This window comes from Telopea speciosissima, chromosome 4 (assembly GCF_018873765.1).
Source record: "Telopea speciosissima isolate NSW1024214 ecotype Mountain lineage chromosome 4, Tspe_v1, whole genome shotgun sequence".
In the NCBI taxonomy this organism is placed as follows: Eukaryota; Viridiplantae; Streptophyta; class Magnoliopsida; order Proteales; family Proteaceae; genus Telopea; species Telopea speciosissima.
The window spans coordinates 12,089,068-12,105,916 of NC_057919.1; the positions used below are offsets into that span (position 1 = coordinate 12,089,068).

Here is a 16,849-nt window from a genome sequence, read left to right on the forward strand (position 1 = left end):
GCACCCTCCAATAGTTTTCACATAGACCTGGATTTCCAAAGCTTTATTTTGCCACTTGGCCAACTCCAATTGGGGTGAAACTTGACAGGTGGGCAGGGAACCTTGGGGCCTACCTATCCACAAAATTTGAGCCTCATCTGACATGCCATGTGGCAGATTCTGTGGCCGACCAGATAAACTTTACCCTGCAATATATTATAATATGCTATATATACACCTACATGTATAAAATAACTACATATGCATATCACATATACTTATATTCATCAATTTGTGTGCGTGTGTGTACACACTAACACATCAAGCCTAGGCCCAATCCTAATTTGACCAATTTTCACATCCTCAGCCCCCGCTTGACCTATTGAAGAAACTTAAGCCCACCCAAAAACTGACTGGGCTAGCCAGGCTGCACCTTGTACACCCCTTCAAAAACACAAACAGGCTATAAGTTGTTAAGAGTGACAAAATTAAACATGTGGCCAATCCAGAGATGCCCTATCCATCAATGGTTAGAATTGACGTGAGATTTTGGACTTTAATAACCAATCCTGCAAAGCTTTCATCCTAGAACTTCTTGACGTTCCGTTAGAAGGAAGGTTGGCAACACCATGGAAGATGATTCCATTCACTGATTGCCTGGTGTTTGTGGAAAGAGAGAAATGATGAAATCTCCAAGGCTGAGGAACCAGCTTTGAAGGTGGCAAGGAAGGCCAAGATGCCCATTTTGAGTTGACTAGCTGCGGTTCCAAATTTTAGTTGGGTTAATACTATTGGGATATGGGAGAATAGGGCTCTTTTTGTGAATGGATGTTGGGTTGATTGTAAAGACTAAAAGTCGTTCTGTAGAGAGTTTGATATGTGGACTGGTCATAATTGTACCCCATCCTGAGCGTACAGGTGATTTTTTTTCTTGATGTTAAAATCCTTACGTTTCTTCATAAAAGAAACCCCGCCACCGCCAGTATTTTTATGCTGCCGGTCCCAAGCTCAGATAAAGTGGGAGGGTTGTGTCATCAGTTCAACAGCTGGCATTGTAAAAACCTGATCTAAATCTTTTAGCATGAAACCTAAATGGCTTTGAAAAGAGTTGATTGGCAAAAGAGATCCATATAGCTGACTCCATTTAGGTGGGATAAGGCTGAGTTGAGTTGAGTTTTCTTCAAAAACCGAACATTTTGATATAAGTTTAATTGAATGGTGGTAATATTATTTTTTTTGTTGTGTGTGTGTGTGTGTGTGTGTGTGAGGGGGGGGGGGGGCGATGCATAAAATAGTAAGCATATGGACACAGTTTATTTTAGTTGAGTGTAAGTGTGATTAACATACTGGCAGTTGTACCACTGGATCATGAAATGATGGGCACAGAATGATATCTGATCCTGCAAAGATTAAATGTGATAGTGCTTCATCGAGCTTATTTATAAATCTTACATTTTGATCCTGTAAATGAAGTGAATACAAGAAGTCAGTCTTTTGATCATAATGAAACGAGGCATAAAGGATATCAGCATGGAAGGGAAAAGATTAGGTACAAAATCCTAATTTGTATTTACATCCAATAAATTGCCAACTTTGTCTAGTATTTTCTGGGAATGAATATAAGCATAGTACCTTAACCAAAAACAAAAACAAAAAAAAGAAAAGAAAATAGGCATAGTACACCATTTGCACTTCAGAGGAAGCAAATTTAATGAAATGAACCACCTCAGTGGGGAAGTCTGAACCGTAATTTACAGACACCTCATCCCTAATTCCACCCTAATTTCATGAACTGAATCACCTCGGCGGAAGTCTGAACTATTGTTTATAGAAACCTCAATGGAAGTCTGAAGTGGTTTTTTTGTTTTTAAAAAAGAATCTCCTTATGGGAACAGACAACAACAACAACAACAACAACCATAACCTTATCCCAACTAAATGGGGTCGGCGACATGTATCCGATAGAGGCTATGACAATAGTAGAAAAAAAGAGAAGTAAAAAGGAGTAAAGGAAGTAAAAGGAAAATAAGTAAAGGAAGAAGTCAAAGCAGTAGTCAAAGCAGCATCCTAGGAAGTAGGAACATCCCCCTAGAAGGGGTCGGCTACACAGGTCCTTATCCTCCAAACAACTCTATTTGCGGTCATACTAGGATCGAGCCCTACTACATGCATATCCTTTCTTACCACTTCTCCAATAGTCATTTTAGGCCTGTCCCTACCTCTTTTAGCTCCGTCAAACTGAATCTGGTCATTCCTTCTCACTGGTGCATCCATGGGTCTCCGTTGTACATGACCATACCACCTCAAGCGGCTCTCACGGAGTTTGTCCTGGATTGGTGCAACTCCCAATTTGGTTCTAATAAAATCATTTCTTATTCTATTTCTCCTGGTCTTACCGCACATCCTCCTCAACATCCTCATCTCCGCCAAACTCATCTTATCTATATTACTCTTCTTAACTGCCCAACATTCCGCCCCATATGTCATAGCTGCTCTTATTACTGTCCTGTAGAATTTCCCCTTAAGCTTAACAGGCATACGTTTGTGACATAACACTCCCGATGCACCTCTCCACTTCATCCATCCTACTTTAATTTGTGGGAAACATCATCCTCTATATTAGGACAGGATTTACCATAATTTACAGACAACAATATCAGGAACACACTAGGAGGGCTTGTCAAAAAGTTCAGAAGAGCAGTTAAAGCAGTATATGGCAGTAGGGGTGCAACTTGGAAAGGTAGGGACCACCCCAGCCTAACCAACAGAAACCTCAACCCTAACTCCACCCAAGCCAAGCGTCAACCAAAGGCACCCAACCATAACTCTGCCCATCCCAAGAACATCCAACTCGAATCCAACTGTTACAACCTCTTATCCCCAAAGCTCAAGCTATTAAGGCCCACAAAAATGTATATCAACACCCAATAAAAACAACCAATCAACCTACTTTCAAAAGTCTGATTGCGTTAGGTCGGGTCAGTTACAATGGTAATCTTTTGTTCTTGAATCACAAACCTTAAACCATAATCTTAGCACCCAAATGAACCCCAAAAGCCTAACATTGTACAACAAACTTCATATTTGTGCTCTATTGAAACAAACTAACAATTTCTAAAGGAACATCCAAAAAGGGGCGTACCCAAAGCATGAGGCTCCCGCCACTGCGGGGTCTGGGGAGGGTCATAGCGTATGCAACCTTACCCTTGCTTTCGCAGAGAGGCTGTTTCCAGACTCGAACCTATGACCACTTGGTCACAATGGAGCAACCTCACCGTTGCACCAAGGCCTGCCCTCTTCTCAAGGAACATCCATAGACAATTGTAGAAACCGCTTCCTCTAAAAGGCCGACCTTGTAGGAAAGGGAGGAAACAATATGTATATCATACAGGAGCTCTAACACGGCGGACTATCCAAAGGGGGACACAGGTGGATAAGATAATTCAACACCTTCCCGCTCCCAGGGGGATTCGATACCGTGACCCCTGTCTGCTCTGATACCATGTTCAGAACTAGAATACTAAAAACAGAACTGAGAAAGCTTGAATGATCTCTTGTGATCACCTAGGCACCTTTATTTATAATGCTGGAATATGAAATTACATGACCAAAATACCCCTGTCTAGCCGATACAGCTAGGCAGTACATAAACAACTATAAAACATAATACTAAAGCACCCAAAAGACCAGTGTTGAATTATTTTATCCACCTATGTCCCCCTTTGGATAGTCCTCCGTGTTAGAGCTCCTGTATGATATACATATTGTTTCCTCCCTTTCCTACAAGGTCGGCCTTTTAGAGGAAGCGGTTTCTACATGGTATCAGAGCTAGGGTTTTAAGACCTGCTCGATTGTTAAAAAAAACCCTTTTCCCTTGTTTCCTCTCCTCTCCCCCTTCTCTCCCTTCTCCCTTCTCTCTTCTCTTCCTTTGATCCATTCAACCCTTTTTAGGGCAGCACCCATGAGGTGATCCATCTATGGTTCGAGTGCTGCCCTCCATCTCACCTCAATTTTAAAACCTAATTCAGATCGATAGCTGCTGCCATTATCTCTCTCTGCGATTCAGGATTGCTTCAGTTTTTTTTGGAGATCGATCTCATAACAGTTGGGAGATCGATTGGTTTCTTTGGAGCATCAATGCAGGCCTACGACAACATCTATCCTCTCTGATTTCACATTGATTGAAGACCCCACAGCTGCAGCCTCTTTCCTCTTCTTATCGATCTCAACTGTCGGGGTTTTGCAAAACCCACGACACTTTATCGATTTGGTTCTTCTAGGCTTTGTTTGGGAAGATTTTTTGAGGGATTATTCCTGGTTATATTGCTGTACTCGACAATTGTTTCAGCCTTGAATTCCTGCTGTTTTTTGAAGATCAGAATTCTGTCCAATATCGAGATCGACTCATCGCAGAATTTTTGGAAATTCAGTTTTTTCAAAAACTCGAATTTTACCTTCCGCATTATGGGTGACTCGGAGGTTACATCACTCTCATGGAGGAGATCGGACCGGACTGATTTCCGCCCTATCTTGCTGCCATTAAACTAGATGGTACCAATTATCTGATTTGGGCCAGATCCTTATCCCTCACTGTGGCTGGCAGGGGACTCACTGGCCACCTTACTGGTATCACCAAACAGCCCACTGAAGAAGGGGCTGCCCGCACCAAATGGGCAGCTAATGATGCGATGGTGATGTCTTTTGTTCTGAATTCTATGACCACTGACATTTCTAGTCAGTACCTTCTCCTTGACACTGCGACTCAGATATGGACTACTGTCAAGGGTACTTATGGTCGTTCAGGGAGTGGTGCTCAGGTTTATGAGATCCGAAAGACTCTTCAAAACACTACCCAGAAAGAGATGACAGTCACCAAGTACTATGCTGCCCTCAAGTGCTTATGGCAACAACTGGATCACTATGCTCGATTCCTGCCTACTACTGCTACAGATATTGTAGCCTACCACACTTATGTGGATCAGTTTCGAGTCTATGACTTCCTGGCTGGACTTAATGATGATTATGACCCTATTCGGGTACAGGTTCTTGGTCGGGTTCCTTTTCCCACTTTGGAGGAAACCTTTTCATATGTTCACAATGAAGAGACAAGGAGGGCTGCTATGATGATTACTCCTAAGGTTGACAGATCAGCTTTACAGACTACTGGTTCCATCACTACTGACACTTCTGCTGATAATGTTGCTACTACTACTGCTAGCAAAGAGCCTGTGAAGTGTGATCATTGCCACAAACCATATCACACTAAGGCTCAGTATTGGAAACTTCATGGGAAGCCTGCTGATTTTGAGAGCAAACGTGGTCGTGCTAAATCTAAAAACAAGGCCAATCACACCTGAAAGTGTAGCTTCACTCCTACTACGACATTGGTTTCTCCCGGAAGAACTTCAAGCTCTCCGCCTGTGAACACATCTGCTGCCCCCACTACATCTGCCGCCAATTCAGGTTCCTTCTTTGCCCATACAGTATTTCCTTTGCTGGTCATTGTGCATCAGTGGTCTCCACTCCTTGGATCATAGACTCTGGAGCTACTGATCACATGACAGGTTCCTCCAGTCTTTTTAATACCTACTTCCCTACTTCTGGTAAAGACAAAGTAAAAATCATGGGTCCCTCTCCTCCATATCTGGGAAGTGCTCCATTAGTTGTTCCCCTTCATTGACTTTATCTTCTGTGTTACATATTCCCAAGTTTACTACTAACCTTCTCTCCATTAGTAGTATCACTAAATCTTTAAACTGCAAAGTGACATTCTTTCCTACTCATTGTGTTTTTCAGGAACTGGACTCGGGGAAGACGATTGGATCGGGTAAAGTGCATGGCGGATTGTACCTGCTTGATGGAGATCCTGCATCTACACAGGCTTTACCTTCTAGGCTTTGTTCACCAGCATCTTTTTCCTCTGAATTACACTTATGGCACTCTAGACTAGGACATCCACCTTTAGGAACCTTATCTACTTTATTTCCTGCATTAGGCAAAACTTATAATAAAGAAGATTTTTTTTGTGAGCCTTATGTCTTGGCCAAACAGACACGTTCCAACTATCCTATTTCTAATAAAAGGTCATCTTCTTTATTTCATGTTGTTCATTCTGATGTGTGGAGTCTTAGTAGAAAAGTTGCCCTTTCGGGTCATCGGTGGTATGTCACCTTTATTGATTGTTATTCTAGGTTTACTTGGGTTTATCTGATGCACAACAAAAGTGAGGTTTTCTCATGTTTTCAGCACTTTCACCAGCTGGTTCAAACTCAATTTCACACCACTATTCAAATTTTACGGAGTGATAATGGGCGAGAGTATATGGAAGGTCAGTTCCAAAAATACCTGGCTGCCCATGGGATCCTCCATCAGACCAGCTGTGTTGATACTCAAGCCCAAAATGGTTTGGCTGAGAGGAAGAACCGCCACCTCGTAGAGGTCGCTCGTGCCCTTTTGTTTGCCCGAAATGTCCCCTCAGTTCATTGGGGGGATGCTGTTCTCACTGCCGCCTATTTAATTAATAGGCTGCCCAGTTGGGTCCTTCACTCTCGACCCCCTGTTGAGCTACTGCTTGGCTCTTCCTCCTTTATTGTTCCCCCTAAGGTGTTTGGCTGCGTGTGCTATACCCGGGATACCAGGTCCCCGGGCAAGCTTGAACCCCGTAGTCTTCGGTGCATTTTCTTGGGGTACTCTGCTACTCAGAAGGGGTATAAATGCTATCACCCTCCATCCCGCCGGACTTTTGTCAGCATGGATGTTGTGTTTCATGAGCGTCTCTCCTACTATGTGTCCCCACCTCTTCCGGGAGAGAGTGTTAGCGAAGATGTGTTGACTGTTGAGCATCCTCCTCCACTCCAGTCTGTCTATAATGAGTCTGTTCAGCCTACTTCTGGTCCTCCCCCCGAGTCAGGGGGAGAAGTTCTTGTTCAGGGGGAGCAGACCACTCCAGTCCAGCCTGAGGTTCCTGTTCAGGGGGAGCAGACCCCTCAAGCCCAAACTCCTGTCCAAACTCCTATCCAGAGGACCATTAGTGAATTTCAGAGGAGGATTGATGCTAGCACTATGAAGACCTATGGAAGGAGACATAATCAGGTTCAATCCACTGTTGCTCCTGTACCCATCCAATTGCCGAACCTGGATCCAGAACCTGCCTCTCCACCTGGTAATGTTCCTTCTCCTGACTTGCCTATTGCCCTTCGCAAAGGTGTCAGGACTTGTACTCAGCATCCTATATCTCATGTTGTCTCTTATGACTCCCTTTCCCCATCATTTCGTGCTTTTGTTACTTCTCTTTCTTCTGTTCGTGTTCCTAATAATTGGCAGGAAGCTTTATCAGATGGAAAGTGGAAGGCAGCCATGATGGAAGAAATGGAAGCCTTGAGAAAAAATAACACATGGGAGCTTGTTGTTCTTCCACCTGGGAAGAAAACCGTTGGATGTAAATGGGTGTTTGTGGTGAAACAGAAGGTGGATGGCACCGTGGATAGATATAAGGCACGGCTCGTTGCCAAGGGTTTTACTCAAACATACGGCATAGACTACCAGGAGACCTTTGCACCTGTTGCAAAGTTGAATACAGTTTGTGTGTTGTTATCTTGTGCAGTCAACCTTGGTTGGGAGTTGCAACAACTAGATGTTAAAAATGCCTTCCTGAATGGAGCACTGGAGGAGGAGGTATAAATGGACATTCCACTAGGGTTCTCTTGTGTGATAATAGAGGAAAAGTGTGCGCAGTCAAGCGTGCATTGTATGGGCTGAAACTACCCGGGCTTGGTTTGGTCGATTCCACAAGGCCATGATTTACGTGGGCTATAAGCGAGTAATGCTGATCACACACTCTTCATCAAGAGGGTTGGTGAAAAACTCACTGTTCTTATAGTCTACGTTGATGATATAGTGGTTACTGGCAATGATGATGATGAGATCAAACAGTTGAAGACCTTCCTTGGCCAGGAATTTGAGATTAAAGATCTAGGAAAATTAAGATACTTTCTTAGGATTGAAGTGGCCAGATCTGCGAAAGGCATATTTCTCTCCCAAAAAAAGTATGTCCTAGACTTGTTGGCTGAAACCGGTTTGCTAGGCTGCCACCCTTCGGACACTCCTATGGATCCTCTTGTTCGGCTCGGGAAAATGGTGGTGAGCTGTTGATAAAGGCCGATGCAAAGACTTGTAGGGAAGTTGATTTACCTTTCACACACTCGTCCGGATATTCTTTGTTCTGTAAGTGCAGTGAGTCAATTTATGCATGATCCCTACACTTCTCATATGGAGGTTGTTCTTCGAATTCTACATTATTTGAAGTCAGCTCCTGGAAAGGGCATTCTTTTGTCCTCACATGGTCACCTACGGGTAGAGGCATACACCGATGCTGATTGGGCTGGTTCAGCAGATCGAAAGTCCATTTCTGGATATTGTTCTTTTGTAGGTGGAAATCTTGTTACCTGGCGTAGCAAGAAGCACAATGTAGTTGTTCGTTCTAGTGCCGAAGCTGAATTCAGAGCTATGGCACAAGGAATTTGTGAGTTACTTTGGCTTAAAGGGCTGCTACAAGACTTGGGTCTCCATATTCGCCTTCCTATGATGCTGTATTGCGATAACAAGGCTGCAATCAGTATAGCACACAACCCCGTGCAGCATGACCATACCAAACATGTTGAGGTCGATAGGCATTTCATCAAGGAGAAATTAGAAGATGGGCAGATTTGTATTCCCTTTGTGACTTCTTCGGATCAGCTTGCTGATATCTTCACCAAGGGTCTGCCTGGCAAATTATTTCACCCTAATCTAGTCAAGTTGGGCATGATCGACATATTTGCTCCAACTTGAGGGGGAGTGTTGAATAATGTAAACCAGAATATCGTGGGGGTATTCTGGTCTTTTGGGTGCTTTAGTATTATGTTTTATAGTTGTTTATGTACTGTCTAGCTGTATCGGCTAGGCAGGGGTATTTTGGTCATGTAATTTCATATTCCAGCATTATAAATAAAGGTGTCTGGGTGATCACAAGAGATCATTCAAGCTTTCTCAGTTCTGTTTTTAGTATTCTAGTTCTGAACAACCAGAATACCCCCACGGTATTCTAGTTTACATTATTCAACAACAATAAATGAAAAAAAGGAGAAAAATAATAGGCAAAAGGGTAATCCTAATTTCCTACGGAGAGTCGGAGACTATAATCACTTAAGACAGCTTGGCACAACAGAGATTCCAGCAAAAAAGTATTCAAACTGCATGCTTCACAGCTTCACCATTCCCAAGATATTTCCTTTTCTTATTCTCAAATGCTAAAAAAAAAAAAGGACATCTCTTCTTATTTTTTATGCTCCAAGGTTTTGAAATCATTCCAAAGTAGAAACAGAAGGTAACCATCATAGAATCAAGCTAGATCCTGGATCATTCCATCTCTAATCTAAGGATATTTCTCATTTTCTTGCCAAACTCTACAACCAAGAAAAATTGGAATTTCAGTTTAGCACATCATTTTCTTAATCAACTATTGAGTGTACCTCTGCACTTAATGAACGTCTTTTAAAGTGCATTGAGACAATGAGACCTACAATAATAGGAAAGAAAGAAAGTGGTCCAGTTTGGTTGGGTTGGGCTCCCTGAGGTCTCAATCTGAGTGTGACTTAATCTCTCAAAGGGTTAATAAGGAGCAGGTAGTCATATGATTTTTGGGTGAATAAATAAGTCATTACCAAAAGGAGAAAGAGATACAAGGAACCCCTAAAAAGGGGGAAAAGAAAATGCATTACAGGAGAGCTATACAAAGCAAACCAGAACCCAACCATCAAGGAGAGGGGACAAAAGCCTGCAGTAAGGAGACGGGCAAACCCCAGGAAACAGCAATAAGCCTGTTCCTTGGGGAATCAATAAAACTACAAGGGGAGACCAAAGATAACTTACTATTGACATCAGATTATCAGAAGAGATGGACTTTCAAATCTGCTCAAAGGATCTAGAGGAAGAGGACCATTTTCTAAGATTACGCTCCATCCAAATGTGATTGATGGTGGCACCAAAGGTAAGCTTGCCAACGACGTCACAGATAGACTTGTCAACATAAGTCATATCCACCCATGTCCATTCTCTTCCTAATGGAAAGATTTTTCTGGTACTGGCCAACATTTACCCAAGAGGTCTTTCCAAACTATAGAGGAGAAGGGACATGCAAAGAAGAGGTGGTCCATATCTTCCATAGCATTCCATCAGAAGCAGCAAGAAGGGGAGACCGGAATCTGAAGATGAATAAGAAATGACCGCGTTGGGAGGCATTTGGAGAGGGCCCGCCAAACGGTGAAGTTGTGATAAGGGATGTTGCCCTTGAACCAAACTGCCTTGCCAGGGAGATATGAGGCCGAGAGTTCTGAACCAAGCTAATTTAGAACTGAAGAGGCCGGCTGAAGAGGCTGACCATACAACAATATCTCCCCTACCATGAGGCCTTCTAAGAATGGAAGGAAGGGCATTCCAGACGGTGGTTAATAGGGGAGAAGAAGAAGTGGGAGGGGCCCAATCATCTTGCTGAATGATGGCAGCCACTGTGGACTGCTTACTAATGCCCAAATTGTAGATTACTCTTGCAACAACTAAAGGGAGAACACCCATAGGATGCTAGTCGTCAATCCAAAAGGAGGTGGAAACGCCATCATCATAATAGAGGAAATGGCCCCAAGAGGGATAGGTCTAAGATTCAAGATCTTACGCCAAACCCAAGAAGCATCAGAGGAAAGAGGAGCAGTCCAAACAGAATCATTGCGAAGAAGACCAGAGTAAACCCAATCAACCCGAATGCTTTTCGTCTTGACCACAAGCTTCCAAATCAATTAACCTTTTTTATTCTTCTCAAGCCCAAATCTCCCTCATCCTTGGGAAGGTAGACCGCAGCCCAAATGGTAGAGTGGAGAAATCTAGAAGAATCAGAACCTTTCCAGAGAAAGGCACACATGAGGGACTCCAATGCCTTGAAATTGGACTGAGAGAGCCCAAAAACACCAGACCAATAGATGTAAGAAGATTGGAGGACTTATCTAATCAATTCCAAGCGGCCAGCAAAAGAGAGGACCTTGTCTTTACAAAGTTGAAGTCTCTTGTGAATCAAATCTAACATGGGAGTGCAATGATGAGTTATCAACTGGCCAAGATCAAAGGCAACCAAAAGTACTTGACCAAGAGGCGGCCAATAGAGAATCCTGTCCTCTCAATGGAAGAGGCCACATCCAATCAGAGACCCCTGCTAAAAACAACTAAGATTTCAAGAGGTTGATCCGGAGGCAGGAAACCCTCAAATAGGTGCAAATAGGACATAATGGTCTCAATTGAAACAGTCTTTGCTTTAGAGAAGATCATGAAATCACCAGCAAAAGCGAGGTAGGATAGCTTAAGGGACTTGCACTTAGGATTGGGAGAGATGAGATGTTGGTCCGTATTGGATTGGATACTTCTGGAGAGGACTTCAAAGGCTAAAGAGAAGATAAAAGGGGAGAGGGGGAAGCCCTGGCGAATACCCATAGAGGAAATGAAATAGTCGGCTGAACTACAATTGACAAGCACAGAGAAGTACAGGGAGGAAATACAGTGGTAGATCCAATTGGCAAAAACTGGAGGGAAGGCCATCATAAGCATGACTTAAGTAATGAAATCCCACTGCAAGGAGTTAAAGGCGTTGTGGATATCAATCTTCATTAGGGCGGCAAGAGAATGAGATTTTTGTCGAAGCCTTTGACAAGCTTATTGCAGAGGAGGATATTAACAGATATACTTCTACCAGCAATGAAAGCTAATGCTACTAACAAGAGAGTCAATCACAAGCTGTAGTCAATTCGCAAGGATTTTGGCTATGAACTTGTACAAGAGGTTGCACAGGGAGATGGACCTGAAATTGTAGCAAAGGCATCTTCCTTCTTGGGAATGAGGCAAAGGAAGGAGTGGTTAACCCCTTTAATCTGGCTAGGATTGAAGAAGAAACTCTTGAGGGCTTTGATGAGATCTTCTTTGATGAAGTCCCAGGAGAAAGAGAAGAACCCCATACTAAAGCCGTCAGGACCGGAGGCTTTGTTAGCCTTGAGATAGAAAAGACAACAGCCAGATTCTCCTCATCAGAGGGAATAGCATGGAGAGAACCAATGAGGTGTCTAGGAATGAAATTGTTGAGAAGACCCCCAAGAATAGGCTCAGTGGAAGCTGTGGAATGAGGCAAAAAAATCTTTGTAAAGTAATCAACTGCTTCAGCCTTAATGTCTTCAACACTGTGAAGAGAGGAAAACACCTTTGGCATGAACTATGAGGATGGAGGAACCATCTTTGGCAAGAAGTAGGTAGTCATATTATTGTGACAGTTTCCCAATGTATGGCAAATATGTGATTTACAGGCCACCCAAGAAAGTAAGAACCAAAATGTGTCCATAAGTATACCTTGAACTCCTTCTGAAATGATGCCAGAGTTGTGGTCAAGGTTGGTATGTTACTAGCCCCCATGAAGATAAACTAAAAAGAAAATATAAAAAAAAAAATTAGTAATGCTCTAAATAATCTGAAATAAATAAACTTCTCAAACATTATAAAGGAAACCTGAGCTCCCTTTCTAGAAGCAAGCCAAACAGCTGACTTCAGCTTCTCCAAGTCAACATCCAAAATTTCTGGGTATATACACCCAACCTGATAAATAAAATCCATCAGCATTCGCTGGAAGTACAAAAAATAGATGACAGAAGATAAAGAAACAGAAGGCAAAATTCAAAGCAAAAAATCAATAACGAAATAGCCAAATACAGCAGAAATGGCAACACTTGCAATTGCCAAAGAGATCTAGTTGAGTGATGGAGACTATGTATGGTAACTAGCTTTAATCAGCCTCTAAAAAATGTTACAGGACTTATTAGGGGGACAAAAACATGGAAAAAAGCTTGAAGGTGAGAACGATGCGGTGAATCCTTTTGGTTCTATCTAGTTGGAAGGAAAGTTAAGGGAAGAGGAATGAAAGGAAAACAAAATAAATTGGAAACTTTTGTAATCATTATCCATGATGATAATATAACTAATTTAAACACTTCTAAATATAGTACAGAGCTATGGCTCATACTGCGTTTGTTAATATGGTTCAAATCTCTTCTTCAAGAGTATGAATTTCCTATTACTGAACCTATCAACATGTCCTATGACAACCAGGCAGCTATTTATATTGTCAATAATCCTGTGTTTCATGAACAGACCAAGCACATTGAGGTGGACTGTCATTCTATTAGAATTGTTGTTATGAATAAAATCATAAATTGATTGCCACTCCATTTGTTGGTTCTGGAAATCAGTTGGGTGATATGTTTACCAAGGCATTGTTCCATTCTGCATTTCTTGAAGGTTGATCCAAGCTGAGCAAGGGTGATATTTATGCACCAGCTTGAGGGGGAGTGTTAAAAGTGTTTTAAGTATGCAGGGGGTATTCTTGTCTTAGCATTTATGTTTAGTATCTTTTCTTGTAATTTATTTATTCTGCCCTTGTAATTTCCAGAACTTCTATTATACATATATCTTATGGCTCACGGTTCCCCTATCAAGAGAAACCGTGAGGTCTTGGTTCTAATGAGTTTTCTCTCCTCTCTCAACTTCTTTTCTCCTTCTTTCTTTCTTCTTTTTCTCGGTTTGCTTTCTTGCGCAGGTACTGTTGTGCTAGTGCTTGACTTTGTTACAGAACCTAAAAGTAAACTAACTGAAAATAAAGAAGTAAAAGGACGGCCAAACATGGGAAAAGACATGCTACTGTAACTCAATTTCTCTTCAGACTTATCTTCACTTAAATATGGAATACCCATGACTCACCTAGGAGACTCTTAAGTCTCACGCACCAATCGGCCCCATAAAAGGCCAATTACAAGTAAAACCATAACTTAAGCCCTTCTGAGAAAATCTGATAACTAATAATAAAACTAAGACAAAGACACCTAACAACTACTATCCCAGCTGTAGGTGTGTGAAGTCTCTTTCTATTCTACAGGATTGACACCCTATGCTTTGTACGACACAAATCCTTTTCCTCCCTCCCATTATCCCTTTTAAATTGGTGACTTGCATGATTTTTCCATGCAAGGCAAGGTCACAGGACTTGCTACTAACGATTTAAAAGGCCCGCTTAAAAGACCATGTGACTTGTCACATCATAATTTAATAATTAAAAGAAGTTAGGACCATTGCTACAATATACCAACCAAACTATTGAATCTAATATCTGTTAAAAGAAATTCATTTGTTTTCCCTAAACAATCATTAAAATCCCAACTTCGACCAAATAAAACCTTACTCAACTCTTGAACCCCCAATAGGCCCCTATAACAAAAGTAATTTATAAGGCAGCCAAGGTGTTATTCCACATGGATCAGAATTCCAAAGTGACTGTCTTTTCTGTGACCAACAAATGGTGACCTCAAAAGGCATGCAGAGAATCTAGAGACCAGCTGCAGGAAGTTTTTGTTGACAAATTTCTAAGAACCAACCTTACTGTGAAGCTGTGTTCTGAATACAAATATTGATATGTTTCTTAGTACATAGAGTATTGGAGAAGGGATGCAATGTATTGGTTTTCACCATTGATTGCTATTTTTTTTCCAAGACGAGTCAAAAATTCAGTTCTTTAATAGACAGCAAATCTCATGATTAAAATAGTTCTGCACCACTCACAACAGCTGTAGAAGCAAGTCCAGGTAAACCAAGGTGTTGCATCAGTGCAACTTTGCAAATAGCTTTCCCTTTAATGTCCTCTGCAGAATACCTTGCTGGAAGAAATTTGTCTTTGGAAGGATCCCAGAGAGTGGCATCAAGTCCATATGAAGCAATCAACAACTTGTCCCTAGAATCAAATGCAAGGGGAAACAATGATAATGATCAGCAAGTGCTATCTTCCACATAGCCAAAGTGAAATGTGACAAAAATATACTCTTTCTTCTTAATTTTTATTTTTCGCATAGTAGTCATTTGTCAAAACCTTGCCTAGGCCTCAAGGCCTGCAATCACCGTGTTTTATACAACTTGACCCTCACCGTGGTCACATTGGTCAGCTTTTGACCTAGGTGGGCGCCATTATGGGCCTTTAAAAAAATCTTAAATGTCTATACTTTTATGCTGCACTTTGTTGCAGCTAATCATATCTTTGAGGGGGTTAAAATTGGGGGAGGGGGGAAACATAAGCCCTGAAATTATGAAAATTGGAAAAAGTATACTTGAGTTTTTTGTTGCTTGGTTTGATGAATGTTGATTGATCATTGATTGATTGGTGAATGCTTCATGTCTCCTCTTTAGTTTTTCATTTAATTTACTACTAAGTATTCTAAATAAGTAAATATTAACATCACTTGCCCAAGATAACATAACCTGAAAGGTCCTAACTAAACACTGTTTTATACATGCCTTGACCAAAGGCATCATCTAGGTAGTGGCTCCTGGCAAGCACCTTAGCGTCTTGACAAGTATGGCTTTTTTCTTGGGGGGTGGTTAATAAGAATGCTTAACTAGAGGGGAATAAGATGATTGGCAAACCACACTATATAAAGCTGGCCAACCACAAGCCTCCCTGGAACAAAAAAAACCAAAACCTCTGAAATGTGTCATATCTAGAAACTCATATTCCCTTACCAGCTTATATTGAGGGTGAGGGGGAGGGGGGGGGGGGGACATCTATAGAATAGCATAAACATTTTGCTCACTTGTGGATGGATAAGGTGGACTCCAACCCATGGCTCAGACTCTGAATGATTCTGCTTTTTGAGTGAATAGATGACATCACAACAACCTTATTGGAGTACACAACTCCACCCTGCAAGTTTAAAGCAGAAAGATAAATAAGTACACATCAAATATTTCCAATTGGTCGCACTTTTTTTTTTTTTTTGGGGGGGGGGGGGGTGGAGAGGGGGAAATGTCCAGAAAGATAAGGAAAAAAAAAAAGGATGAATACAACGCTTCCTAGATAATGGTAACTTGTATCTGTAGATGCCACAGAATTTAATGGTCTAGGGATGAAATGCTTACCCTGTTGAGATGTTGGGTGTTGTAGAAGAATAGTCCCACATCGGTTATCTGAGACCTTGGATGTGTCTTAATATACCCTTGAGTCATCTCCACCTAATGCTTTAAGGTTTTGGGTTGGACCCCCAAGTGGTATTTCGTGGGCTTTCCTACTTTATTTAATATGGTATCGTAGTCAGATCCATTTGTTATCCTCCATAAGATGTATATCCAAGTGTATATCAAAGACAACACGTGAGGGGGAGTGTGAGATGTTGGGAGTTAGAGAGGTATGGTCCAACATCGGTCACCTGGGACCTTAGATGTGTCTTAACTCTTAATATACCCCTGGGTCATCTCCACCTAATGCCTTAAGGTTTTGGGTTGTGGACCCCCCAAGTGGTGTTTCGTGGGCTAACATACCACTCAAAAGCAGGGAAGTTAAAACCAGTAATCAACTTGTAACTGGAAGGTGCCCTTTTTCTTTTTCTTTTTTTAAAAAAATTTGATCAACAACAACAAAGAGAACCTCATTAATAAAGTCAAAAAGCAAACTGATGTTGGAAGACGAACAACACACAACCAGAGTCTCTAAAGTCTTAACTGAAAACTCAGAAAAGAACTACGACTAGACTACAGCTACATAGTTGAGAATGGTATAATATCCCACCAAACATATAGACTTTAAGAAACATAAATCGACTCCTACAAAAACTAATTTAAGACTCCTATCCTACCTCAAACATAACTTATGAGTGACCAAGAAATCCTAAATGCATCTGGTAGTAAGGGAACTCTTACTCCATATAGCACTTGCTGTCGACTCTTCAATCCTTACTATTAGACTTCAATACTGACCCAAGATGCCTTGGAA

The 16,849-nt window shown here is 41.7% G+C and overlaps 1 protein-coding gene across 3 annotated transcripts in view; it reads right to left on the reverse strand.

The window, feature by feature from the left end:
- LOC122659738 (probable starch synthase 4, chloroplastic/amyloplastic) overlaps positions 1-16,849 on the reverse strand; it is a 63,210-nt gene that overhangs the window by 3,131 nt on the left and 43,230 nt on the right. For all 3 annotated transcript variants that reach the window (XR_006332536.1, XM_043854851.1, XM_043854852.1), the window contains exons 13-17: positions 15,675-15,784; positions 14,653-14,821; positions 12,553-12,639; positions 12,397-12,468; positions 1,327-1,440 (exon numbers count right to left, since the gene is read on the reverse strand). Coding sequence is in view for 2 of the 3 variants with exons in the window: in XM_043854851.1 (XP_043710786.1) it covers positions 1,327-1,440; positions 12,397-12,468; positions 12,553-12,639; positions 14,653-14,821; positions 15,675-15,784 (552 nt within the window). In the remaining variant the exon portion in view is untranslated. The remainder of the gene's footprint in view (positions 1-1,326; positions 1,441-12,396; positions 12,469-12,552; positions 12,640-14,652; positions 14,822-15,674; positions 15,785-16,849) is intronic.